Here is a 26,990-nt window from a genome sequence, read left to right on the forward strand (position 1 = left end):
CCACCCCCATCCAATCAAAACAAGAACCCCTGACTTCCAGGTGGGACTGTCTCCCCCAGGTGGGTTTGTTGATAATACTTCCAGTTGTCTTTTTCTCTGAGTGGGTTTTTTCATTCAGTCTGCACTCAAAGATACCCAAGACATTCGCATGCCACTTCTGATCAGTATCCTGTCTCCCCTGTCTTGCTCTGTCCCCCACAGGACTTTCTCACTACATGTAACTTAGAGCACAGACTCCACCTCACCTTCTCACTTCTAAGCACCACAAACGCTAATGTGACAGAAGACAGCTGGCCGTGCCCCTCCCTGTCCTCGTCTGCTTATACCACCCACCCTGCCTCTCAGTCAACCCCTGGGTCTGGCCTTCTGAGCATCACACTGGCTGGGCAAATGACAATGTCTCTGCAGGCTCCTGTTTTCAGGCTTCCTCACGCTCGCTCCCTCTCTGTCCCTGACTGTTCTAATTCCAGATTCCGTGCAGACTGTCCCCTCTATTCGATTTAGGTTATTTCTGTGGGAACACACATCAACAACCAAGATGTCCCAGGGCCTGCCTTCTTTCAGATGCAGACTGCTTTCATGAACATGGGGTCCTCTCTGGGGGTCCAAACATACCCGCGCCTTCCGATCTACTGAACTGATACTTACCACCTTGTCTTTGTCTTTCTGGCTCATTACATAGCGTAGCCCACAAGGACCAACTGCAGCCCATTCTTCCAGTGATGAGTACTGACTATAAAAGGGCTTTCGCCCTGATGTCTCTCCTAGTCAAGTTAGAAACCATTGATGGGTGGAGCCCTGGGGCAAAAGGACTTGTCACATCCCTCTCCTACCACCAAGTCCCTTCTAAAAACAAACAGAAAGGGGGGGTCTCTGTTTATTACTACAGGAGGGGGTGAGCCATTTTAAGATGGTTAATCTTGTCTCATCCGGGACATTGCTAGCAAGCTGGCAGATTGAACATCTTAAATTTGACAACAAAATTCCAACTGTTAAAGCAGCTTGTTTCTGAAGTCTTCCTGGGTGCCTTGGCTGGCACCCTTTCCTATTCCCCTCATAATGACCTTTCTTCCTGTATCCCTAGGACCATGCAGTCTTCAACTACTCAGGTGAAGGTGATTCGCCCACTGCAAGGCCCCAAAGTTCATCCAGCTCCTTTTGTCAACGGCATTCTCCTGCTCAGAGGTGCCCCTTCAGAAGGCCCTTGGCCCCAGCAGGGGCACAAGGAAATCACCTCCCTGGCTATGCCCCCTTTAAGCAGGAAGAAGCCAGGAAGCTGGAAGCCAGACTTCCTTTTTTCTGTCACCTCACCCTTCCCTTTTTCCACACAAAACCTGGAGCTTTTGAGTTTTTTTTTTCCTTATACACACACACACACACACACACACACACACACACACACGTTGGATTATTAGGACTTGCTAGAATGTTGGGATATAAATGGTTAACTCCAGACCTGGTAAAATTAGGTGTAAGCGAAATGACTCTGAGGATAACATGGCATTTCATTGCCTAAGATGCTTCACTTCCACAGTTCCTTGCTGGGACAACTCCAATAAACAACCTGCCACAGGGACTTTTTGGTCATCCTGGCCCACGTTATGAGGGTGAATGTGCATCTCTATGAGAACACACAGTCCCTTCCCAGGCAAAGAGCATAAAAGGGCCGTTGCTGACAACCCCAGGGCAGTGGGGCAGGGTTTAGGGAGTGGTGGTAGTGGAGTAGGAGCTTCTACTATCTGGCTGTCCTGACTTCTACAATGAAAGTCCTATCTATCTCAACCCACTGTCTCTGTGCCTTCTTTGCCACCTAACAGTGGAAAGCTCAAAGTCAAAAGCAGCAGGAAGGATGGAAGCAGAGGCTGGAGCCATGCACTGGAAGACAGCGTTAAGGGGCCAGGAGCCCAGTGCTGCAGGCAGCTTCAAGCAGCTACAGAAGACAAGGACACAGCATTTTCTTCCGGAAGCCTCTGGAAGGAACCCAGCTCTGCCTGCAGTTGACTGCAGCCCTGTGTGTTCCATTTGGGACCTCTCACTTCCCCAATGGCAAGGTCAGAACCGTTGTGTTACTCTAAGGCACCTCAGGTGTGGGACTTTGGCACTGCTGTCAAAGGAACACACACTCACTACACTCCTGACTTAAGCCTCTGCCATCAGCTCTCCGGGAGGGAACAGCTAACCCTGCCTGCGCTTGTTTTTAAAGAAGGAGCATCAATGAACCATAGACTATGGGAGTTTGAGGCAGGAAACATTTTCCATCTGGATTATCACTACTCACTTCCCCTACTGGTAACCAGCACAAAGTGAGGTTCCTGAGAAAGGCCGTATCAACTCTCCTTCCTTACCCTGGGTTGTGTGGAGGCCTGGGCTGCCATCTCCAGACGACAATGACATTGGACATTTCCACACCGGGTAGGCTGCGGGGGCGGGACAGCTGTCTTGGGGCTAGGCAATCTTGGAACTGGGAGCCAAGCGACATGGCTGGCACATGGGCTCCACGGAGACGGTGAATGGCTCAGTTCCTAGTGGTCAGGATTCCGGTGTCTGGGCCCCTCTTGACCAGCAATCCCTTACTAGGGGTCCAACTTTACGCCGCTTTTTGTAGTGGTGGTGAACGGACAGGGCAAGGAGGTCGAGTCTGCAGGCCCATGCCGTCAAGAGCTAGACCAAGGCAGGAGCCGCCTTGGAGGCCAGTCTTGCTCCGGTGTCCGGCGAATGGGCCAGTGCGGCGCCGCGAGGGAGGAGACAGCCAGGTGAGGAGGGTGGGGACGAGCCGGGCGGGTGGAGATAAAGAAGGGTGCGCGCTCCGGTGCCCTGCAGGAGGAGGGGGAAGCGGCGGCCGCGGCTCGCCATGGACCCGGTGCCGGACCTGGGGCTCGGGGACTCGTCTCTGCACCGGTACCTGGACGGCGAGTTCTGGAGCCTCAAGAACGAGCTGCGTAGGCTCCTGGGCGGCTGCCCGCTCTTCCGGCACAGGTACGGCGCCGCGGCGTCCCCGGCCCGCATCCACGCCGGGGCCTGGCCTCCTCAGACCCCGCGGCCCCGCCGGTGCCGCCCGAGGGCAGCGCCCGCGGCGCTGGGGACAGGCCGTCCGTGGCCTCGGTGTTGGGCTCTGCCGTTCGCCGTCAGCTTCTTGGGGCCTCAGAGGGGCGGCCTTCGTCTCCAAGCCCCCTCAGACACGTAGAGTTAGGGTGTCGGGTGGGCTGTGCGCAAACAGTCGTGGCTGAAAGAAGCTCCAGCTTTGGTTCCACAGTCTAGAGTCGCGCCCGCATCTGTGTCCCACCCGGTGAGGAGAGAGCCCGGATGGGGTAGACGGGCTGGGACGGACCGGCTCTGTCCGCGCGCGTCGGGGCACCGGTGTGGGGCTCGCAGGCTCCCAGGGACACCGAGTGGCGGCGGCCAGGTGCTTTGGAGGTGAGAGGAGGGCATGTCGCCGTCTTTGAGGAAGTGGGCAGGAGTTGGTGCACAGGGAGTTCACAGGTGCAGGGAGTGGTTCTGCCTGGCCAGTCCCGACGGCAGCCCACAGCCCCGCGCTCACCCCATTCCAATGGGCAGTGCCGGGTACAGCTGTTCTCCTTTCGGGCCGCCGGAAAAGGCCACGGGCTTGGCATTCGAGCTTAGGGGAGCCCCTACTAGACTAGTGTTCCTGGCCGGGAGGGTGAATGGGGTAGGACGCCCAAGCGACCCCGGTGTGGGCGCCCAGGTGTGGGCGCCCCGGTGTAGGTTCTCTCTCTTCAGCTTGGAGCTGCGCGGGAAGGGAAGGAGGTGTGGTTTAAGTAGGATTCGGGGCGTCTTGGGAGGGAGATCTGGGGTTCCTGCCCTGGGGTCGCCTCGTCCCACGTGGAGTCTTAGGGAAAAGAGAGTTTTGGTGTGGTGGGTGTATCCTGTCGCCCAAGAAGCCTCTGGCCCCAAATCTCTCACATTTAGTTCAAGAAATCAAGAGCTCGCAACTTCTGCTACCTCTGGGGCACCCAAGGCAGTTTCATTCTCCAGCTGTGCCTAGCGTGCAGAAGCGGGTTCCAGTCTTTAGACTGTACAGATGAAACACACAAGCAGACAGGAGACTCCTGCCGCCTTGTCTTCACACGGACATTAAAGGGAGCTGTGAAAGTGGGGGGCAGTGAGAAAACTCCCCTTCCCCCATTTCTTTGTTTTGGAAAAGAATGATTTTCATGAACTATCCATAATGGATTTGTGGCCATTTTTAAAGTCAATGAAGAAGTGAAATCTTTTTGTTGAATTTTTTTTTTTTTTTTAATATGGTGAATCCATCCAGATCCAAACCCCGAGGGACGTCTGTAAGTTTTCAGAGTGCATGAGTTTGGAAGCTGCTACATGGGTGCTGTGTGAAGTCTTACCTGCGCGTCTGTCACACTCATAATTTGGATGCTATCCCCTGCAGGTCTCGGGTTTTTTTCTTTGTTCGTGGGTTGAGACCTCTCTCTGCCTTGTTCAGTTCAGATCATCACAAAGTAAAATGTGGAACAGACAGACAGATGGTTGGGCTGGACATAGGAGAAGGCACTTGCTCCTGAAGGGTTGGAGGGAGGGGCCAGCTGCAATGGGAAAGGCAGTGTGAAACTGACATCCAGGGGTCCCCTGCCCCCTCGTTCATGGCTGCCCAGTCACCGAACATGCTGCTGGGTTGTTGAGAAGCTTAAATGAGAAACTGCCAAGGAGGTAGTCGCTAGTCAGGGATCCTGCTATGACACCAAAAAATACTTCCCACAAAGGGGGGAAAAAAAGACAGAAATTGTAGTCTAACAAACTCTTTCCCTTTCATTCCAGTTCTTGTTGATTTCAGGGTTGCAATAGTAGCCATAGAAGCTAGTTCATGTGCCTTTGTTTCCCACACGGCTGAAGGATCTGATTTGCATCTCCTATTGGAAAGTTCTCCTTGTACTGTCAGACTTAATCTGACAGTGCACCTGTTGCCTGTTGGGACATAGTGATCTTGATTTCTGCATGTTTCTTCCTTCTGTGACTGTTCAGTATTCCCTACAAGACCAGAAATAATTGGGCAGGGTGGGTGTGAGGGATGGAAACACTTCTCTATTCACTGATTCCCTGAGGGACATCAGCCCAGCTGGAGCTAGTCCTCACACCCTTTGAAGTGACAGTAGGTGTTGCAGGATGGGGCTTGTGGCAGCACAGCTCTCTCCCTCTCTCTGCGGAGTGCACAATTCGCACAGGGCCAAGCACATCCAGGACAGGAGAGTCCAGCAGCATTCCTCCAAATGAGGTTAGGCAATTGCCCACACCCTTCTCTGAGCAGGGACTTCCACTGCTGGAAGCTGTGTGGGCACAGCCCTGGGGTCTTCCTCCTTCCCTATGTCTACCGGCTAGGGCTGAGCAGCTGAGAGAGACCTCAGGCTCGGGGCAGTCTCTGGGTGACCCGTGCTACCCCTGCAGTGTGGCATGCTGGGCAGCATGCTGTGTGTGGTGACAACAAAGACGCTCTGAGTGATTCGAGGTTCCGTATCAGATGTTGCAGGGACCACTAAGACACCATTCCTGAAAAACTTAAAAATGTGTGTGAGTTTGTGTCTGGCTGTGTCTGTCCCCTTGCTCCTCCCGCATGCCACTTCTGGCCATCACTGCCCCTTCTCTTCTTGCGCTGCTCTTTTCTTCCCTAGAATGATGCACATTTCCCTTCCTTTTATGTATGGTGAGTTTTCTCCATTGCAAAGGATCAAATAGATGGACAACTAGACAGTTTCCCACAGGGTTCCCTCTACCAATCATTTTAAAATTGTCATTATTGTGGTGAAATGCATGTTCTATAAAGTGTACTGCCCTAACCATTGTTGCGTGAACTGGTATTAGGTGCACGCCATGCGTGTAACCAGCACAGCCATCTGGCGCGAAACTCCTCATCCTCCCCCCGAGAAGCTCCACACATTAGACACTGCTCCTAGCTCCTGACCACCACCCTCTACTTCCTGTCTGCCTCTGAACTTGATTACTCTGGGTATCTCACATGAATGGAATCAGACAATATTTGTTCTTTGTTTCTGGTATATTTCACCTAGCACGATGTCTTCAAGGTTCGTATATGTTGTACCTTAGGTAAAGGTTTCCTTCCTTGTTAAGGATAAGCAATGTTCCAGTGTGTGCTTATAGCTTCGCATTCTGCTTGTCCAGCCAATTGTCAATGGCCATTTGGTCTCCAACTACTTTTCATGCTGTAGTTTGGTTTATGTTTTTTTTTCATTTCTTTTCTGTTTTTGTGACTTAATGAACATGTCATTTCTTTTATAAACAGAGTTGTACAATGTGTTTTACTATACATTTTATTCTTTTAAATTTTTCATTAATTACTGTATGAGCATACTTAATACAATGGCACTGTGAGATTTCTTATCAAAGCAAAACAAGACAAGACAAGACAAAACAAAACAAAACAAAACAAAACAGCGTCCTGGTGTGATGGCTCAGTGACTAAATCCTTACATTGCAATTGCCACAATCCTATATGGGTGTCAGCTACTCCACTTCCCATCTAGCTCCCTGCTTGTGGCCTGGAAAAGCAGTCCAGGACGGACTAAAAAGCCTTGGGACCCTGCACCCTGTGGGTGACCAGGAAGAAGCTCCTGGCTTTGGATCAGCTCAGCTCCTGCCATTGTGGCCACTTGGGGATTCCAGTGCTTGCAAGGTGAGGGTTTAGTCAATTGAGCCGGTGCACCGCCACCTAAAGAATATTTTAATGAGCACTCTGGTGTTCTCAGGAAGAAATTTCTCTGGGTTATGTCCTAAAGGTGGAAATGAGGGATAAGGGGCATTCACACAGAATTGACAAATAGTGCCAAGTTGGGGTGGGCGTTGTGGGGCAGTGGGTGAAACCTCTGCGTAGGATGCCTGCATCCCATGTCACAGGGCCTGGTACGTGTCGAGGCTACTCCGTGCTTCCTGTCCAGCTTCCTGATAATGTTTCTAGGAGGCAGCAGGTGATGGATATTTGGGTTCCTGCCACCATACAGGAGGCCTGGATCGAGTTCCTGGCTCTTGGCTTTGACGTGGCCCAGCCGTAGCTTTTGCAGGCATTTGAGGAGTCAGTCAGGGAACAGAATCTCTCCCTCTCCCTGTCTGCCCTTCACTCTGCCTTTCAAATAAAGCTTTGAAAGTATTGCCAGGTTATTTTAAGAAGGCTGCAGTTTTATTTATTGTGACTTAGGAGTATATGAGGCAATTATAAACTCAGTATACTGTGAGTGTTGAGAGTCCGATCTGAATGTGTTTATGGAGTGACCATTGAAGACACTGTGACGGGTCAGTAGTGGGTGCAGGAGCTAGAGCCTGGTTTCCAGATGCTTTTTGTAACACAGACAACAGAGCTGGCCTGTGATACTGGCTGCCTGTGCTCCCATAGTAATCACAACAATATATAAATATGTGATATATTTTATTTTATTTTTTGTATTGACTAGAATGACTAGAATTCTAAGTCCCTAAAGGAGGGATCTTTTGCCAAATCCTAATAAGTCCTAATTTTTGAGTGTGAATGTAGCTTTGATATTTGTAATGTTTTGTGAACATTAGACATTGTTTATCGGAGAGGAAGAGGTCTCTCTCTCTCTCTCTCTCTCACGCGCACACACACACACACACACACACCCCTCACCTTCTAGGACTAGGCGAGGTACAAGCGGGAAGCCAGGAAGACAGTCCAGGTCTGCCAAGAGGGTGGTGGGAGCTCAGCTGCTTGAGCCATCTGCTGCCTCCCGAGGCTGCCTGAACAAGAGGCAGAGATTGTGATTGGAGCTGGGACTCAAAGCCAATCATGCCCACGGGCCCACTGCTGTAAACTATGTCCAGAGAAGCTAGGAAGGTAAGACTGTCCCCAAAATGAAGCTTAGGCCAGGAGCTCTGTCAGGCAACAATTAGAGATAGTAGAGAACCTGTTGAACATGTCCAGTGTGGCTTGGTCTGAAGGGTCACTGCTGAGGTCAGTTTGTGTGGATTCTGAAACTTGGGAGTGTCTTTTGGTGAGAACATTCTAGACATGGTCAGCTGTCCATGGTCTAGTTCAGGGGCCCTGGAAAAAGTTAGTTATTTGTACTGGATAGAGTTTTTGTGGTCAACTTGTTCACAGAGGTTAATGGGGGAGGAATGACTTTGTTTGGGCTCAGGCCCTCTGAGTCCTGAAGTAGTCATGTCCAGTGTGTCTCCTTGGGGAAGTGTTGTGATGGTGAATTTCCCTTCTGGAGCAGCTACCATGAAGAACCCTAGACTAGGGACTCGGAGAACAGAAATGTGCAGGAGGCTGGCAGTCTGAGGTGCTGGTTCTTCCTGAAGGCTGTGGAGGAAGATCTCTCCCGGAGCTCTCTCTTGGGCTTGTAGACACTGTCGGAATGTGTCTTCACATGGCCCTCCCTCCGTGTCTGTGTCCATCACCAGTCAGGATGGACTAGGGCCACTTGGATTTAACTTAATTGCCTCTAGCATGCTGCTACCTCCAGGGTTCGTGGTTGAGGTGGCGTGGATTAAGCCTCCACTTGCAGGCTGGTTCAAGTCCTGGTGGTTCCGCTTCAGTTCAGCTTCTGGATAATACACTCGGGAAGGCAGGGTGGGGTGGGAATGAACCAGCAGATGGAAGATCTCAGTCTCTTCTGCTCCCTGTTACTCTGCCTTTCAAAGGAATAAATGACTATTTTTTTTACAAGTAAAAAATTGCTGTATCTCATAGTATGCACATTTAGAGGGACACTTTTCAACACATGAACATGGATGAGTGATACACAGGAGGAACAGGAACTTGCACAGATGCCTGGTTGCGTGAAAATAACTATTCATCTAAATAGAAACTCCCTGCCTCTGACTATGAACTGCGAAGCTGTTTCTCAAGAGATCCTGGATGGTCAGACACTGCACGGAGGCTGTCCCTGAATGACACCAGAGTGTGTGTGTGCTGAGGAAATGGGCAGGAGCAAGAGGACAGGAAATCAAAATACCTTGGGTCTAGGGCTTGCGTAGTGGCACGCGGGTTAAGTTGCTGCTGGTGACACCGGCAGCCCATTCCATGCACTGGCTCAAGTCCTAACCATTCAACTTCCATTCCAGCTTCCCACTAATGTGCATGTGGAAGCAGTGATAGATGAACCAAGTCCTTGTACGCCTGCCTCCTCTGTGGGAATCCAGGATGGAGTTCCCGGTACCTGATTTCAGCCCTGCCTGCGCTAGGCCCTAGTGGAGGGTGGATGGAAGATTTCGCTCAATGTCATGGGAAGGGTCTCCTCGAGAATTTGACTGAACTTTGTGTGTGTATCTTCCATCCATGTTGCAGCTTACAAATCAAGGGTGGGCGAGGGAGTGGAGCCAGTGCTTTTGCAGTGTGTGCCTCCAGAGCCAGGAGAGGAGAGGGGGCTCTTGCACCTCTGTTTTCTAGCTCGTCTCACAAACCTGGTAAAGGTTGTCATGTTTGTTTTTCCTGGTATCTGCCTGTGTGATGGGGAGGCAGTTAGCAGGACTAGGATGCTGCCCAGTTTGGAACTATTTTGAATGAAGTTGATAGAAACTTTCTCTTGTAAGAATTTCTCTGATTGTATAACCTTTTTTTTTTTTTTGAGTAAAAATCTACCAGTGTAATTGTTGAGTGAAAGGGATAGGTATGTTTAATTTTATGAGATCTGTTTAAAGATCTATTTTGATTTTTATTGGAAAGGCAGACATACAGAGAGAAACCGAGACAGAGAGAAAGATCTTCTGTCCTCTGGTTCATTTCCCAAGTGGCTGCATTGGCCAGAGCTGAGCCAATCTGAAGCCAGGAGCCAGGAACCTCTCCCGGGCCTCCCACCTGGGTGCAGGATCCCAAGGCTTTGGGCCATCTTTGACTGCTCTTCCAGGCCTTAAGAAGGGAGCTGGTGCAGCCGGGATACGAAGTGGTGCCCATACGGAATCCTGGCGCAAGCAAGGCGAGGACTTTAGCCTCTAGGCTACTGCGCTGGGCTTGAAATTTGACAGATCTTTACCCAAAGAAGTTGTATCATTGTATATTTCTTTTTTAAGCAGATGCATTTATTTTTATTAGAAAGGCAGATATACAGAGAAGAGGGAAGACAGAGAGGAAGATCTTCCGTCTGATGGTTCACTCCCCAAACGGCCACAATGGCTGGAGCTGAGCCAGTTTGAAACCAGGAGCCAGTAGCTTCTTCCAGGTCTCCCACGTGCGTGCAGGATTCCAAAGCTTTGTGCTGTCCTCAGGGGATTTCCCAGGCCACAGGCAGGGAGCTGGATGGAAAGGGAGGCTGTTGGGATTGGAACCAGCACCCATATGGGATCCGGGTACGTTCAAGGCAAAGACACCGCTATGCTATCATACCAGGCCTGTATCATGGTATATTTCAAAGTGTGAAAGTTCTAACTGTACTCCATTCTTAGTAGCATTTGGTGTGGTCATCAATAAAAAAGATTGAGCCATTCAGGCTGGCGTGTACTGGTGTCCCTTTAGTTTCACATCCATGGTGGCTGTTGCTATTCAACACTTTCTTGTGTCCTTACTGAGCACTTAGACATCTCTTCTTATAGGGTGTGTTCACACCTTTTGGAAGCTGTGGTTTGGGTGTACGCTTTTTTTTTGGTCCCCAATGGTTGCCTGTGTCAGAGGTATGGTTAGTGTGGTGAGGTTTGGTCCTCAGTGTAGGCAGTGTGGTGCTGTTGAAGTGGTGGGACCTTGACTAGGCGGTGCCTTTGGAAGTCCTCAGGTTGTTGGAGGCAGGTCTAGGGGACCCTGAGTTAGTTCTTACCATAGGGCTGTTTTGAGATCAGCCTGCCAGGCCCCTCCCCTTGCTCCTGCTCTGTGTTGGCCTGTGATTTCCCCATCTGCATGAGGCCACCCTTTGCAGGATCCTCACCCTCGCTGCACCCGTGCCAGTGGGTTTAAGCCTGGGGATATGTTTCTTATAACGTGCCTAGCATCAGGAATTTTGTTATAGTAATGAAAAACATGTATGGTTCTATGAAATCTCAACCTATGTGTCATTTTGGGCAACCAGCACCATGATCAGGGCACACAGCTTCACAAAAGAATCCACTTATGTTTCCTCTTTCAAGTCAGACCCACCCACAGTCCTAAGTTTCGGCATCCACAGTTATGTTCTCCAGTTATTATACTTTGGTTTGAGGATGCTGTCAAATTGGAGTCACATGACATACATTTTTTATGGATTTCTTTTTATTTTTTAAGTTATAGTTAACAAAATACAACCTTTTTGGATGATTTTTTACATAGGTGATTGGGGTGCGAAGGGCTACAGGAAGGTGGATGATACCATTCTTTCCACAATCTTTTTTTTTTCTTTCTGCCTTTTTTTTAAAAATGGATTTCTTTTCACTCAATATAATTCTTGCTCTGAGTTGTTACATATATCTCATGTGTGGTTTGTCATTGCTTAGTGTTCTGCCGTATGGCTGTATCATGATTTGTCTTTCCATTCTCCTGTTGAAGAGTATTTGTATTCCAATTTGGAGCAATGATTTGTGTACTTTGTTTTTATGGTGAGGGAGATAAAGTGTTCTGTTTCTGTTGGGTGGTGAACTAGGAGTGAGACAGCTGGAAGAGGGTGTTTTAAGTTCCTAGGAAACTGGCAAACCTTGCTTCAGTGGCTGTGCCTTCCTGCCGCTCGCGGATGAGATCCAGTTGGTCAGGAGCTCAAGGCTTGCTGTGGTGTTTTCTGTGCTCAGCCACTGTCATCGGGGTGTGTGACCCAGGTCACTCTACACACAGCCCTGTCGTTTGGCCCTGGCTCAACCTGCACCTCTAAAGGAAGGTGACACTAACCGGTAATGTTGCTTTAGTTTTTGTTATAGCTTGATGTTGCTTAGTTTTTTTAAACTAAGCTAAATCCTGCACAGAACAGCAGCAGGTAAGTCACGTAAGTCAGACAGGGATGAGACAGTGGTGTGTCCTGTCTGCCTCGTTGCTACCCTCCCCCCATCCCAGAACAAGACACTGGGTGTCATCAATTCTGGGGCTTTATCAGTCATTTAATTCTTGTGAGCCTCTGAAATGTCAGGCAAAAAGGCATTAAAATTGGCCACATCTCTGTATCTTTCAGGCATTGGGAGACAGAAAAGAGATATGAACACGGTGAAATGACCATAAAAATGACTCTGTGGGATTTATTTCCCATTGCTCGGTCGTGGCTGTGGGATATGGAGGAGTCTGTTGGTAACACACAGAATGAACCATGCATGTGCTTCGCAGTTGGGCGTGTTGGGAAGTGCTCCTAAAACTGGCATTTCCGCTGCAGGAACTTGTGTGCTCGGCTTGAAAAGTGTTAGGAATTTAGGTATTCTGATCGTGGTAGATGTTCACCATTGCAGGTGGGAGCTTGCAAGACTGTTTCACTTGGCATTGTTAACTAAATTGAAGAACAAGCCCCATCTAGTGGCTGCTGTTGGGCACGCATACATATGTATATCTTTTTAAAAAAGATTTTTATTTGAAAGTCAAATTTGTAGAGAGAGGAGAGACAGAGAAAGATCTTTCATCTATTGGTTCTCTCTTCAAATGACAGCAAGGGCCAGAGTTGAGCTGATCTGAAGCCAAGAGGGCCAGGAGCTTTCTCCAGGTCTTCCACGGGAGTGCAAGGGTCCAAGGACTGAGCATTCTCTGCTGTTTCTCCAGGCGCATTCACACGAAGTTTGCTTGTAAGTGGAGTAGCCGGGAATCAAACTGACATCCATGTGGGATGCCAGCACCTCAAGTGGAGGTTTAATGTTCCATATCATGGTCCCAGCCCCAAGTGTACAATTTAAAATAGATGAAAAACAAATTTTTGTTTTGTTTTTAAATATTTATTTTATTTTTATTGGAAAGTCAGATATACAGAGAGGAGGAGAGACAGAGAGGAAGATCTTCTGTCTGATGATTCACTCCCCAAGTGACCACAATGGCTGGTGCTGTGCCGATCTGAAGCCAGGATCCAGGAACTTCTTCCAGGTCTCCCACACGGGTGCAGGGTCCCAAGGCACTGGGCCATCCTCCACTGCTTTCCCAGGCCACAGGCAGGGAGCTGGATGGAAAGTGGAGCTGCCGGGATTAGAACCGGCTCCCCAAAGGGGTCCCGGCGCATTCAAGGCAAGGACTTACACCACTAGGTCACGCCACTGGTCCCAAAAACAAATTTTTAATACGTATTATTTTGACATGGCTGGAGATTCAGAAAGCATATTTCTACTTCACAGTTTCCATGACCTCCACAGAAAACACATACATGAAAGAGAAGTGCTTTTATTCGTTTCTGGTGTGTCCTACAAACTAATTATTTAAACCATTTAACTTACATATAAACAAATAGGTCAACATTCTCCTTGCATGGTAAAAGTAATATATTCAATTGTTTTCATATTAATTCTTTTTCATTTAAGACATGTTTCTTGGAAACCTCCCCACACTGGCATATTTTTAAATATGATTTTAGATTTTTAAGTGTTCCCAATATTGTAACAATTTTGTCCAGTTAGCATTTTAAGCATCCCTAGACAGGCATTTTGAAATGGGAACAGTTAGATAAATTTTTCTATGTATTTGAACATTTTAAAAATTAATTAATAATTGTACACAGGGAGTACAGAGAGGTTTTCTGCACATGTATTTTAATTTTAATTCATTTTAAAAGATATATCTATTTTTATTGAAAAGTCAGATTTACAGGGAGAAGGAGAGACAGAGAAATATCTTCCGGCTGTTGGTTCACTCCCTAAGTGGCCGCAACGGCCGGAGCTGAGCTGATCTGAAGCCAGGAGCTTTTTCTCAGTCTCCCACACAGGTGCTGGGTCCAAAGACTTTGGGCCATTCTTGACTGCTTTCCCAAGCTACAGGCAGGGAGCTGGATGGGAAGCAGGACCACGAGATTAAAACTGGCACCCATATGGGATCCTGGCACATGAAAGATGAGGATTTTAGCCGCTACGCTACCATGTAGGACCCAGTCTGTATACTCTTACTGCTCACACATCTGTGAGTGATAATGGGGATCGTTTGCTCTTAGTGGGGGATCATTCATGAGCAGTCAGCTGTGAGTTGGATCAGCAGATCTTTTCCCTTTGGTTGGACTTTTTTTTGGAGGGGGGGTGTTGGCTAGAGGTAGGCTGGTTCAGGATAACCTTGGTTTAGACAAGGGAGCTCTTCAAATCCTTTAGTTTTGATCTCCTACCAGGCTGGCCTAGACATGTTTTCAGATTAACTAAAGTATGTTCCTTTTTTTAAAAAAATATTTATTTATTTATTAAATTCTCCCCCCCCCCCCCCCCCAGTTCTTTTCCTTTTATCCTCCTGGTCTATTGGGTGGCACTGCCCATGTTGCCTTAGAGACTTTGGTGTGGGGAAAAATGTTCTGAGGGTGTTACAAAAGTGGTTCTGATAACTTTGAAACATTATTGACTTTGTTGCACCAAGGTTGAAAAAACCCTTTCCAAGGTCTATTGGCTGACCAAATCTACCTTAGTGCTTCCACAGACCCAGATACTTGTTGCAAAGCTTGGCTAGGAAGTTGTGCAACCTGTTCTGCTTTCCGTTCTCTGACAAGGCACTTAACATCCCCTGCTGGCTTAGATGAGCTGGGTTTCATGTACCCTGTGTACATCTGGATGTGCTGTCCCCTGTACAAACACCAGCAACCAAGGGGCCCAGTCCTGACAGATGCTCTCTAAAGTCGGACTACATATCTTGAGATTTTTTCCTGTGGCCAGGATTTGAGTCTAGCTGGGATTTCCCACAAGAAACCTTGTCTGGGGTGACCGCAGACTTGACTCTTGTGTGTGCTGGCTAGTGTAGGGTCGGGTTTGGTCTATCACATGCGCCAGCCAATGCACATGCTGGTGGATGCAGCTGCCTGATCAGTTCTGTCCCCAACCTCATTTCCTATGCACAGACCAATCTGTAGTCCCACTGCTTGGGGATGGGGTGGCATATCCTGGCCTGGCATTTCCCAACATCCCCTCATATCTTTTTTAAAAAAAGATTTATTTATTTATTCTTGGAAAGTCAGATCTACAGAGAGAAAGATCTTCTGACCATTGACTCACTTCCCAGGTCGCTGCAATGGCCGGCGTTGAGCCCATTCAAAGCCAGGAGTCTGGAACCTCCTCTGGGTCTCCCACTTGGGTGCAGGGTCCCAAGACCTTGGGGCATCTTTGACTGCTTTCCCACTCCACAGTCAGGGAGCTGGATGGGAAGAGGACAGCTGGGACACAAATCAGTGCCCAGTTGGGATCCTGGATCATGCAAGGCGAGGACTTTAGCCATCAAGCTACCATGCTGGCCCCCACCAAATATCTTTATATATATATATATATATGTATATATATGTATATATATATATTTAAAATAATATATATATATATTTTTAAATAGAATAGAGCTTTCTGTGCCTGTGTGGAGGGCAGTGGGCCTGTGGGGGGCCTGGAAGGGTGGGCTTGCAAGTAGCCTAGGGAATGGAACCGGCCGGGTGTTGGAGGGGACATGGGGGCTCATGCTTAGGTGGGTGGAGTAAGGCTGGGGATTTCCCTTCTTTCTTGGTCACAGGTGAGGTGAGGGTTAGCATGCTGTGCTGGTGGACCAGGCATGTAGAACTTTGACGAGGCCTGGGTCTTGGGGGTGTGTGGAGGGCTAGGGTCCTGGGCCAGCACACGTGTCAGGAGCTTGGGACCCTGGTGGGCAGAGCTCTGGGCCAGCACACCACCCCACTATGTAATTGGGCTTCAGAAAGCTAGGCTGGGAAACCCAACCGCTCCCAGGTACAGGGACTATAGTTTGATCAGGGAAAGGGCAAAGGGAATATGTGGGAGGGAGGACCACTAAGGGAGTGTGTTGCAGGTGAGGAGTGACTTCTGAGGGACTTCCATCAACAAGGCCACTGTACTTGCAGGTAAGTGGGTGCGGGGATGTGAGACTGAGACTTTTGCAGGGTTTTGCAGGGGGGAGGTGGAAGACCTTTATGGGTCAGACCGAGGCACCAACCCATGTGGAAGACCTGAGCTGATCTAGTTAGCATGTATCACTGCCGACCACCACTCACAAGTGCACAATAAAGTTAGGGCTAGGACCCACCTGGCAGGGCTAGATCACAGTACCTGCCAGTGAGAGTCAAATCAGTGGATAGGTCATGTTAGGCTGGGTCATGACACTGACCAGCATGTGAGAGCACCAGGTCTGAGAGTGTGATTCTGTAGGGGATATGTTGGCCCATCCCCATGGAACTGCAATTTCTGTTGGTTTATTTAAGAACTGGGGGTAATGATGGGCTGAGCTAGATATGACCATGGAACCCTCTGATATTCATGGGTACTGGGATTTGGAACAGGTCAGGTTGGTCTAGGCTGCAGCACCCATAGGTGTACCCAAGAATGGGGTGTGGGACAGCCTGGGTCACAACATGCACCAGCTCATACAAAGGCCAGGACCAAGGGGGCAGACTATGCCAGATGGGGGCCTAGCAGTTGCTGGCACATATGAGATCTGGATCTGGGGTGGGCCTGCTGGGGGGACTTGGGAAACTCTCCTGATGGGCCGTGGCTCCTCCTGGTAAGCATGTGATTCCGGCCTGGCTGTTGGTCAAGCCCGACAAGATAGATCCACCTGTTGGCAAGTGTGTAAGTTGATTCTGGAAGGGAGTGGACTGTGCAGGGCCAGGCCAGCCTTAGCCCAATGGTAAGTGCAGAGCCAGGCTGGAGTGCTGCTTGTGCTGGGCTAGGCTATCATATCTACCAGTTTGCATGAGCCAGGGATGAGAGCAGACTGGGCAGGGCTGGGCTGCAATACCTGCTAGTGAGAGTTGGGACTGCAGGTGGGCTGGGTGCAGGGTCCCAAGTCCTTGGGCCATCCTTGACTACTTTCCCTGGCCACAAACAGGGAGCTGGAAGGGAAGTGGAGTAGGCAGGACTAGAACTGGTGTCCATGTGGGATCCTGGGAGTGCAAGTGAGGACTTTATTCACCAGGCTACTGTGCTGGGCCCAGATGCGATACATTTTATTGACTTGTATCTTACTTTGTGGATTCAGGTTGCTGTAACAGAATAGTTTAGATGAGCTGACTTTCCAGCAACAATTTCTAGAACTCTGAGAAATAAATGTCTATATGTACATGAAACATAAATGAATTATATTCCTTCCTAAGATATCTCATTTATGCAAATATTCCGAACTTTGACATATCTCATTTTGGATATAGGACACTCAACTTGTAGTTTGTTTACATGCAATTTCATATAAATTGATTTCCGGTGATGGACGTGTTTGATATCCCATTCGCACAGTTCCTTACTATTTCAAAGTTAGTTTCATGAGCTAAATCTAATGCAGCACTGATTTCATTTAGTGTACAGATAATCCTTCATATTTTTAATTTGTCTACAAGATGATCTTTTTTTCTAGTGTGTGACTTATGGATGGATTTGCTGCTGAGTATGGTGCAGTTTCCATCCCCACCTTGCAAATGGGAGGATGCTGGGAGAACGAGTCCCTTGACGATGGATACATAGTTAGTGACCGAGCCAGGAATCAAACATGAGTGAGGCTCTTCCAGGCTCAGGCAGCGGAGCACATCTGCCCCTGTTGGTTCAGGTTCATTAAGAAACAGACACCAACATGCAAGAGATTGATGGGGTCCGGAGTACACTTCTGAGGGGTAACGAGGAGGGAGCTTGATTGGTAGGGTGATCTCCTAGTAGGCGGGGCTGACCCCAAGCATGGAGAGAGGAGAAGCCTCCCATCTCAAGGCAGTTAGGGCGGAGTCTAGGTGGAGATGGGGCAGTTCCAGAACAGAAGTTTCTTGTTGTCCAGGGGTGTCATGATATGAGACTTTTAGTGGGAAACAGCCCAAGAGAAACACAGTGGTTTGCACTCTGCAGCTAACTTGAAGATTTGGCAGCTAGAGGAGGGGCTCTGGAGGAAGACTGCTCTAAGCAACATGCCTTGTGGACATCATGATCCAGCCCTTGTATCACCCAGGTCACCTCCTCTCCTGCATCTCCATGAACACTGCGCTTGGGTCATCTCAGACACAGAGAGCACCTGAAGTCTTCAAAGCCATGCAGAACAGGAGGAGCTGCAGTCTTGTTGTAAGGTGGATTTCCATTTGCCTGGTGTGTATTGGTCCTAGTGGGCACATGGGGTAGGCAGGAACTAAGACAGGGACCCATGTTCATCAGAGCCCTGGCACCCAGCATCCCAAAGGCCTCCAGTGTCTTGACCCCTGCGTTGTGTCTGTCTTTGCAGGTTTGACTTAAGCTTGGATGAGATGAGAGCCCTGACGGTTCAGAGAGTGAATTTTACCATGGGCCTCCCTCTGTTAAAACGGGCAGTTCAGGAACAGGTAAGCAGTGATCTTTATTTTGGGGTGCTTGTGTGTGAGGAGACCTTGTGATGTGTGTATCTCTTCATGGAGGAGGCTGGTGGATGGTGATGTTGGCATAGGGCAGCTATATCTTCAGTCCCTTTTTTTTTTATTTTTTATTTTTTAGCCCAGCTCCCTGTTAACTTAGCTGACCCCTTCCCTCATCTCGCACATTGATTTCTCCAAACTCACAGGTTAGAGAATGGAATCATCAGGGGTAATAAAATATTTGCTTTAAAAATCAATGCAAATTTAGGCATAAAGCTTAAATATCTGAGAAATGCAGATAAGCAGTTTTAGAGGCCTTTGAAGTATTTACAAATGTTTATTTATTTTCATTTACTTGAAAGGCAGAGAGTGAGAGAGATACCGATCTTTCATTTGTTGATTTACTCCTCAAATGCCAAGAACAACCAGAGCCTGGCCAGGTTGAAACCACAAGTATGAGTACTCCATGTGGGTTTCCCATGGGGATGGCTGGGGCCCAAGAACTTGACCTATCATCTGCTGCCTTACAGCAAGCTGTGTATAGAGCTGGGTAGCAGAACCTTGAACTGGTGGTAAGATATAAGATGTGTGTCCCAAGTAGCAGGTTAACTCACTGTACCACAACAGAAGTTGCATGCATTTCAGACTTGTCCAAAGGTTATGAGACCTGTTGTCTAGAAATTGTCATTCTGGACTCAGTGATATTATTACAATCAACTTATCCTTGTAGAAAGGACAAAAAAAATGAAAGAATATATCATCAGAGGTTTCTTTTGTGATGCTGGCATTGTATGAGTCCAGTTTAAATCCATTTCCATTTCATTCAGGTTCATGGCTTCCTAAACCCTAGTGCATTATGTCAGGATGTAGTACCTCCTGGTGAGACCCCTGGGGGAGCCAGGACTGGGGTAAGGTGCAGCCAACTTTGGGGATGGCTTAGGAGCTGAAGCTATCCCCAGCCCTTCCTGCCTGTAGTAATCTGTGTAGGGAGAGGCTGAGGATTGAGGGCAGGGTCGTCCCTCTTCAGGGGCACTTCTGCGGGGTGCGGTTCAGAGCCGGTGCTGGTCTGCTGTCCATCCTGAGGGTAGATCCCAGGGTTGGCTGTCCTGTAGAGACAAGGATCGAACCCAGCTCCTGGACACTCCTTCCTTCAGGTCCTCTGATCCCCCCGGGCTGGCAAAGGCCCTACACTGTTACCCTCAGGTAGCTGTAGAAATTGCCTGGTGATGGAGCATTTGTTCAGAGCTGTGATTATAACCACCAAGAGAAAAGAAAGTCCATCAGCTTCCAACTGCTTTCTTTTCTCCTCAAGAGATTTATTTATTTAACCAGAAAAGTCAATTTACAGAGAGAAGGAGAGACAAAGATCCTCCATTTATTAGCTTATTGCTCTAACAACTGCAATGTTTGAGCTGATCTGAAGCCAGGAACCAGGAGCCTCTTCTGAGACTCTCATGCTGGTGCAGTAACCCAAGGACTTGGAGCATCCTCTGCTGCCCTCCCAGGCCATAAGCTACTGTCTCCATCAGACCCAGGGCTGACTATGTAGGGCTGTATAGGGCTGTGTAGGGCTTTCTGTATCAGACCAGGCAGTGGAGAGCTAGTGGGGAGGGGAACTCTTGGCTTGTGAATGGCTTGTTGCTCTGTTCATCAGCCCAGTGTGTCAGTGCTGGAGACCTGAATGTGAGAGCTGATGCCTTAATGAGACTGGCTAATTGCTACCCTGCCCACTGGATCTGGAGGATTAGCCATCGTGTGGAGTTCTGGATCCAATTATCTTCCTGTTTTCACTGCTGCTTGAATGGTCTTAGGCAGCCAGGACAACTTTTTTGCCATGGCTGATGAGATAGGATTTCTCCAGGAGGCACATCACTGCCTTTGGTCATCTTTCCAGTTCATTTTGGTTAGTTCTTTCAGCCTGTTTTGCAAAAGCCAGTCATCAGTGCGGCAGGCTCATCTCACGGGGACCCATGTCAGGAGACTCACAGCACATCTGTGTTTGAAGATTCTCAGATTCCATGCTGTAGACAGCTGGAGGAACTGTCCATGTCCAGTAATTCTAGAAGAAGTGTTGTGTGATTCATCCTGCCTTTTCATGAAAATATTGACTTGTAGCTGCTCTGCCTGCTCCGAGAGCATGCTGGGTCCTTGCCTCTTCCCTTGGCCTCTGTTTGGTGTTGCTGTCCCACTGTGGTGGATGAGCTGATGAGCTCTGAGGTGGAACGCTGTACATAATGTATCACAGTGATGTTCCTGAGTGCGAAGGAGGAGAAAGCCTCGTTTATTTCTGGTCTCTGCGGACAGAGCCCCAGGCCAAGAAGAGGCCATTCCAGTATTTCCACTCTGCGTTTTCCCCTCTACCATCTGTAATAGATTTGAGATGTGCCAATAACTTTAAAGGGAAAAGCAATGTCTGACCACAGTGCATGTGCAAACACACACACACACACACACACACTCACACACACACACACACACACACACGTTGTGAATGCGTTGCATCCCATGCCCCCTCCTCGTACAACTGCTTCCAGTGATGTCACTGTGTGAACTGTAGCCAAGAGCTCTCTTGTTCCCTGAAGATCCCATGATTGTAATATTGGGTTGGTAGAGTTATTGGTTTTTTGTGTTTCCAGATGTGGACACACAAGGCACAGGTTGGTTGTCTATTTGGTAGCAGCCCCCGGGCAGGAGCCACAGCTCTTCCTAGAATGCCTTGTCCAGTGTGTTTTTGGGGGTGTGGGTGATGAGGTGGGGTGGGGGAGCAGCCTTGGCAATACTTCTCTCTAAGCTGGAAGGGAGGGGCTGATGTCCCACACCAGTCATCACCATAACAGACAGCAGCAGCTCATGCTCAGCAACTCCAAGTTCCTACTTTGTGCCCATTGCATGGGAAAAGAGCTTGAAGTGGACGGTCTTCCTCACAGCACCCCTCATGGGGTTCCCGTTGTTCAGGGAAGTCAATTGAAGCCGAGTCATGGCTTGAGGTTGCTTACGCACCAGGTGAGTCATGTGTAGCTAAAGGAGTGCTAGCCCAGCTGGTCTGCTTCCTGGGCCCACTGCACGCGGGTGGTTCTCACCTTGACTGCACCGTAGAATTATCTGAGCAACTTTGGAAAATCCTGCTCTGGGAACTTTTGCTCAGACCAGTCTAAGGGGCATTAACTCCCCACTGGAGACTGGTGCAGTCTGGGCCTGCTTCTTGCTGCTGTGTGTTTCCTTGCCCGGGCTCTATGCTATCTCTCCAGAACTGTTCCCATTCAGCATTGGTCCCTGCTAGTGTGCTTAGGGTTGGCTCAAAGGCACTGCGTCTCAGTGCTTGCTTCCCCCAGGAACGACGCGTTTGGGGGTCGGTTTCTCTTGGCTGGGGGTAGGTTGGGGACAGGTGTCTGGATAGTGAAGAACCCATTTTATGGCTACTTTTTCTTCCCTTCCTACCCGCGCCCCAGCCCCCACCATATTTTCTCCCATTCTGAGCTGTTTCTCCTCCTTCTCGTGACCCACGTGGATAGGGCTGTTTAGTCACCATCTTTATCTAAATCACTGGTTCTTAGTGTACAGTTTGAGTTCTCCATGACTCCCCAGGACTGCTTGGGCGGGTCCCTAAAAGTGGATATCAGACCACCTGACATTAGGCTTTCATCCCAAACTTCAACTAGTACAACGTGTCCCACGGGACTCGATGCAGCAGCAGACACGCAGATTCAGCCGGCTTTGACTAAGCTGGATAGCGAAGTACTGTGTAGGTATTTAATGTTGATCTTAAAATTTGGAATAAGAACAGTCTGTAAAAGCCTGGAACAAGACCATTCTTCTTGCTGATTATTCTTTTTTGTTCTGAAAACTGATTTTTTTCCCCATAAAATTATGCAATCTACATTAACATGTAATGGAATTGTTACTTTTAAATCACAAACATCTTAAAAATTCTCAGTTTTAACTACTAGTCTGATGTACCCTACATTACCAAAAGCACAATTTTTAAGTGTAAAGGACAAAAAAGTGAGAGAACTACTGATCTAAACCAAGCTCAGCAGCTCAGAGGAAAAATGACAGTGGATTGGAGGCTCTACATAGTTATAATGACCTATTACTAGTAGAAGTTTTAAAAATTCACTGGTTTATGCCTCTAGAGCCCAGGAGCCAGAAACTCAATCCAGGTTTCTTACATAGGTGCCAGGAACGTCAGCAACTTGAGCCACACTTGCTACCTGGTAGGGCACACGCTGAAGGAGCTGTGACTTGAATCCAGGCATTCTGATTCGGGATGCAGGTCTGCTAATCACGGCCCCAAACACCCTACCCTGTAACTACCCATCATTTGAATAGAGTTTTAGATCATCTCTGCATGAGGGTCTTTTTGTGTTTAGAGATCTACCAAGTGGGTGATCAGATCTCAAATAGAATAAAGTTCTAAGGTCAATCATCCTTGAAGGCAATTGGGAATAGGGAACAAGTTGTGCCTCTAGTTAACTACTGAGATAAAAAGAGAGCCTTTCCGGGCCCGGCGCGGTGGCGCAGTGGTTAAGGTCCTCGCCTAGCACGCCCGGGATCCCATATGGGCACCGGTTCTATCCCAGCAGCCCCGCTTCCCTTCCAGCTCCCTGCCTGTGGCCTGGGAAAGCAGTCGAGGATGGCCCAAAGCTTTGGGATCCTGCACCCGTGTGGGAGACCCGGAAGAGGCTCCTGGCTTCGGATAGGCATAGCATCGGCCATTGCGCTCACTTGGGGAGTGAATCATCGGATGGAAGATCTTCTCTGTCTCTCCTCTCTGTATATCTGCCTTTCCAATAAATAAATAATAAAAAAAAATTAAAAAAAAGAGAGCCTTTCTTAGGCAGCTTTTGCATTTAAGCTCTGGTGGGCTGCTGAAAAGGAGCTGAGCAGGGCGTATGCCAAGGGCTGGGGACAGCTGCTTGCCACCTTGCCTGCCCTACTCTGTGCCCACCAGCACAGCACTGGCCCTGATTGGTCCTGCAGACTGTGACCATTCCCCCTCTGCCACCCATCCCAGGACTGGCTCTGGATCCGCTTACTCAGAGCTCTTGGCTCTGCTGTCCTGGCCTTGGCTCTATCCTTGGCGCTCTGGCTTCTGTTTGTCCTGGAACCCAGGCTTTTCCTAGTGGGCTGTGACAGCCCGTGCTGGCTCTCAGCTCTGTGTGCTGCCTTTGGCAGGAACTTCTGTTCCAACTCCAGCTCCATGAGATTGGCCGCTGGCCACTTGGCCAGCAATCTGGCCACACCAGCCTTGACCCATGGGATAACCGTGAAGGATATAAGCAGAAATGACAGGATGGAGTGGCCTGTTTATAGAAGAGTCTCTGTGGGGATTGGCTTCCACACTGAGTTTTCATTTGCAATGGCCACAAGGATGACTTGAAAGGGTGTGCTGGGGGAGCCCCATCCAGGGACTCCAAGGCCACAGGGATCATGATGCTATTTATATGTTGACACTGCAAGCATGTTGCTTACTGAAAGCTTTTCATTTTAAGGCTCAGTTATTACTCTTGTAGTGAGATATTATGTGAAAAGCAATTATTGCTGGCTACTATTTTTAAAACCCCTTCTAAGTGCCAGGTGAGGCTATTAATTCATTTTACACTTGTTTTGTTACTACCTATGATCAGCCAGCCATTGTCCAAGGAATAGTGAATAAACAGGCAGAAAATAACTGTTTGTTTGGAGGTTACATTTTAATCTAGGAAGAGTCAGATAATAAACCAACAAACCAATACATTTATGGTGTGTCAGAGGGTTATAGACACTGAATAAAAATCAAGTAAGCCAAATCAGAGAGGAAAAGTAAAATTATCTCTGTTGGCACATGATGTACATGATCTTTTATGTTGAAAACCCTCATGATTCCACAAAAAAAATGTTGGAACTGATAAGTAAATTTAATAAAGTTGAACAGTAAAAACCAACATGCAGAAATGAATTATAGTTCTATATATTAGCTCTATATATAACAAACAATGCAAAAAGGAAATTGAGAAATTATTTTGCCTATAGTAGCTAATAAAAAGACCAAAATACTGAGGAGTAAATCAAAGAAGTCAAAAACGTACACACTGAAAACTTTAAAATGTTTTTAGGAGAATTAAAAGAGACACAAATAAGTGGAAAGGCATCCGGGATTCATAGATTGGAATATTTAATATTATTGTTATGATATCAGTGCTACCCAAAGGAATCCTCAAATTCAGTGTAATCCCTACCAAAATCCCAGTGTTGAATTTTGCAGATAGAAAAATCCATCCTGAAAGTCATGTGTCATCTCAAAGGACTCTGAATAACCCACACAATCATGAAAAGGAAAAGCAAAGTTGCGATTTCACATTTCCTGACTTCAAAACTTATTACAGAGTTACAGTAATCAATACAGTATGGTTCTGACCATAGGCAGACATACTGAACACTGCAAAAGAACAGAGAACTTACAAATAAAGCCTCACATGTGCAGTCAATGATTTCCAACAAGGATGCTGAGACCACTCAGCGGGGAGAGGCTAGCGTTGTGATGCAGTGGATTAACTACTTCCTGCAATGGTGGCATCCACGTTGCTGTTCTTCCAATCCAGCTTCCTGTGAGTGGACCTGGGATAGCAGTGGAAAATGGCCCAAGTGCTTGGACCCCTGCCTTGCGTGTGGGAGACCTGATGGAGTGCCAGGCTCTTGGCTTTGCACTGGTCCAGCCCCAGCCTTTGTGGCCATTGGGTTAGTGAACTGGTGAATGGAAGATCTGTTTTTCCTCCTGCCTTTCAAATAAAAAAAGGGTTTATTCTACTTTTATTTGAAGGGTAGAGTTATACACAGAGAAGGAGAGGTATATATACCCGCCCCCCCCCCCCACTACACATTCATTTGGTGTACTTCCCCAGTGGTCACAGTAACTGGAGCCAAGCAGATCTGAAGCTGGGAGCCTGGAGCTTCTTTGGGGTCTTCCATGTGAGTGCAGGGTTCAAGTAATTGTGCTGTATTCTGCTGCTTTCCCAGGCCATAAGCAGACAACTGGGTTGGAAGTGGGGCAGTTGGGACATGAACCTACTCCTATATGGTATGTTTTTTTTTAAAAAGATTTATTTATTTTTTATTAGAAAGGCAGAGACACATATACAGAGAGAAAGAGAGAAGGAAATACAGAGAGAAAGATCTTCCATCTGCTGGTTCACTCCCCAAGTGGCTGCAACAGCCAGAGCTAAGCCAATCCAAAGCCAAGAGCTAGGAGCTTCTTCCAGGTCTGCCATGTGGGTGCAAGGTCCCAAGGCCTTTGAGCCATCTTCTACTGCTTTCCTAGGCTACAAGCCGATGGGAAATGGAGCAGCTGGGACACGAACCGATGCCCATATGAGATCCTGGCAGTTGCAAGGTGAGGATTTAGCCACTAGGCTACTGTTGGACCCAAACTCAACTTTCTGTATGATCCAACAATTTGACTTCTTCACAAGTGTCCCAAAGATGTGAAAGCAAGGGTTCAAAACATTGTTGGTAAGCCCGAATTACTTGCAGCAGTTCTCAATAGGCAGAAAACATTAAGTGATGGATGAATGGACAAATAAAATGTGGTTTGATTTTAATTTATATTTTCAACTTTGAAAGGGAGAGACAGAGAGAAAAAAGAAGGAGATACAGAATGAGAATCATCCGAAGGCCTGTTACAGGGTTAGTCCGGGTGGAAGGCAGGGGCCTGAAGTCAGCCAGGTCCTCCTTGTGGGTGGTAGGGCTCCAAGCAAGTGAACCATTACTGCTGCCTGCCGAGGTCCGTGTTGCAGCAGGCTGGATCAGCGCTGTAGCTGTTGAACTGGAAACCTGAAACTCCAGTGTGGAACACAGGCACCTCAAGCAGTGACTACTTCTGAGGCAAACACCTGCCACCAAATGTACTTTATACCTACGATAGAATCTTATTTAGTGGAGGGAAATTTTGAAACATACTGTGACATAATTGAGCTTGGAGGGTACCCAGGGGACTTACTCAGTGAGTACAGACGTTTCGTTTGGGAAGATGAGCACATTCTTGAGGTGGATGATCGTGATGGGTGTAGGAAATTGTGAATGTATGGGGAGTACAATGGAACTGGACACTTAAAAATGGCGGAATAACGAATTTGGTGCTGCATATATGGGGCTAAACTTAAAAAGTATTATCCATGGAGGGGTTCTTGGGGAAGTTGGGGGACAAGTGTATGGGGAGTACAATGGAACTGGACACTTAAAAATGGCGGAATAACGAATTTGGTGCTGCATATATGGGGCTAAACTTAAAAAGTATTATCCATGGAGGGGTTCTTGGGGAAATTGGGGGACAAGTGAGGGGCTTCCTGATAAGGTGAAGCTAGGTTGGGGTGCATATGGAGGATATGAGCACTGGGCTTGCTAATGGAGCAATAGGGTGATGTTTGCCATGGAAGCAGAATGAGTGAGGAGGGGACAGTAGTGACAGGCTAGGGAGGTGGTGGGCTACAGGACCATGAAAGCCCTGTAAGGAGTTTGGTTTCTCCAGAGTGGACACAATGGGAGGAATTTGGAAGGACTGAATGAGGCAGGACACGAGCTGGTATTTGACCAGGATCCTCTTGGCTGCTGAGCTTGAAGCTGTACCCCAAGAGGACTGCATGCAAGCAGGCAGGTGAATGGAGAGGGCTTCACAGTCACTCAGAGAGGCGA

At 48.1% G+C, this 26,990-nt stretch overlaps 1 protein-coding gene across 1 annotated transcript in view; it reads left to right on the plus strand.

Annotated features, from left to right (window-relative positions):
- The first annotated feature begins 23,608 nt into the window (after positions 1-23,608).
- Positions 23,609-26,990, plus strand: part of ACOXL (acyl-CoA oxidase like) — a 284,350-nt gene continuing 280,968 nt past the window's right edge. The window contains 1 exon segment of the mRNA XM_040993353.1: positions 23,609-23,707. Within this exon segment, the coding sequence (XP_040849287.1) occupies positions 23,609-23,707 (99 nt within the window).

This window comes from Ochotona curzoniae, unplaced genomic scaffold (assembly GCF_017591425.1).
Source record: "Ochotona curzoniae isolate NIBS_2020 unplaced genomic scaffold, NIBS_Ocur_1.0 contig_883, whole genome shotgun sequence".
Classification (NCBI taxonomy): Eukaryota; Metazoa; Chordata; class Mammalia; order Lagomorpha; family Ochotonidae; genus Ochotona; species Ochotona curzoniae.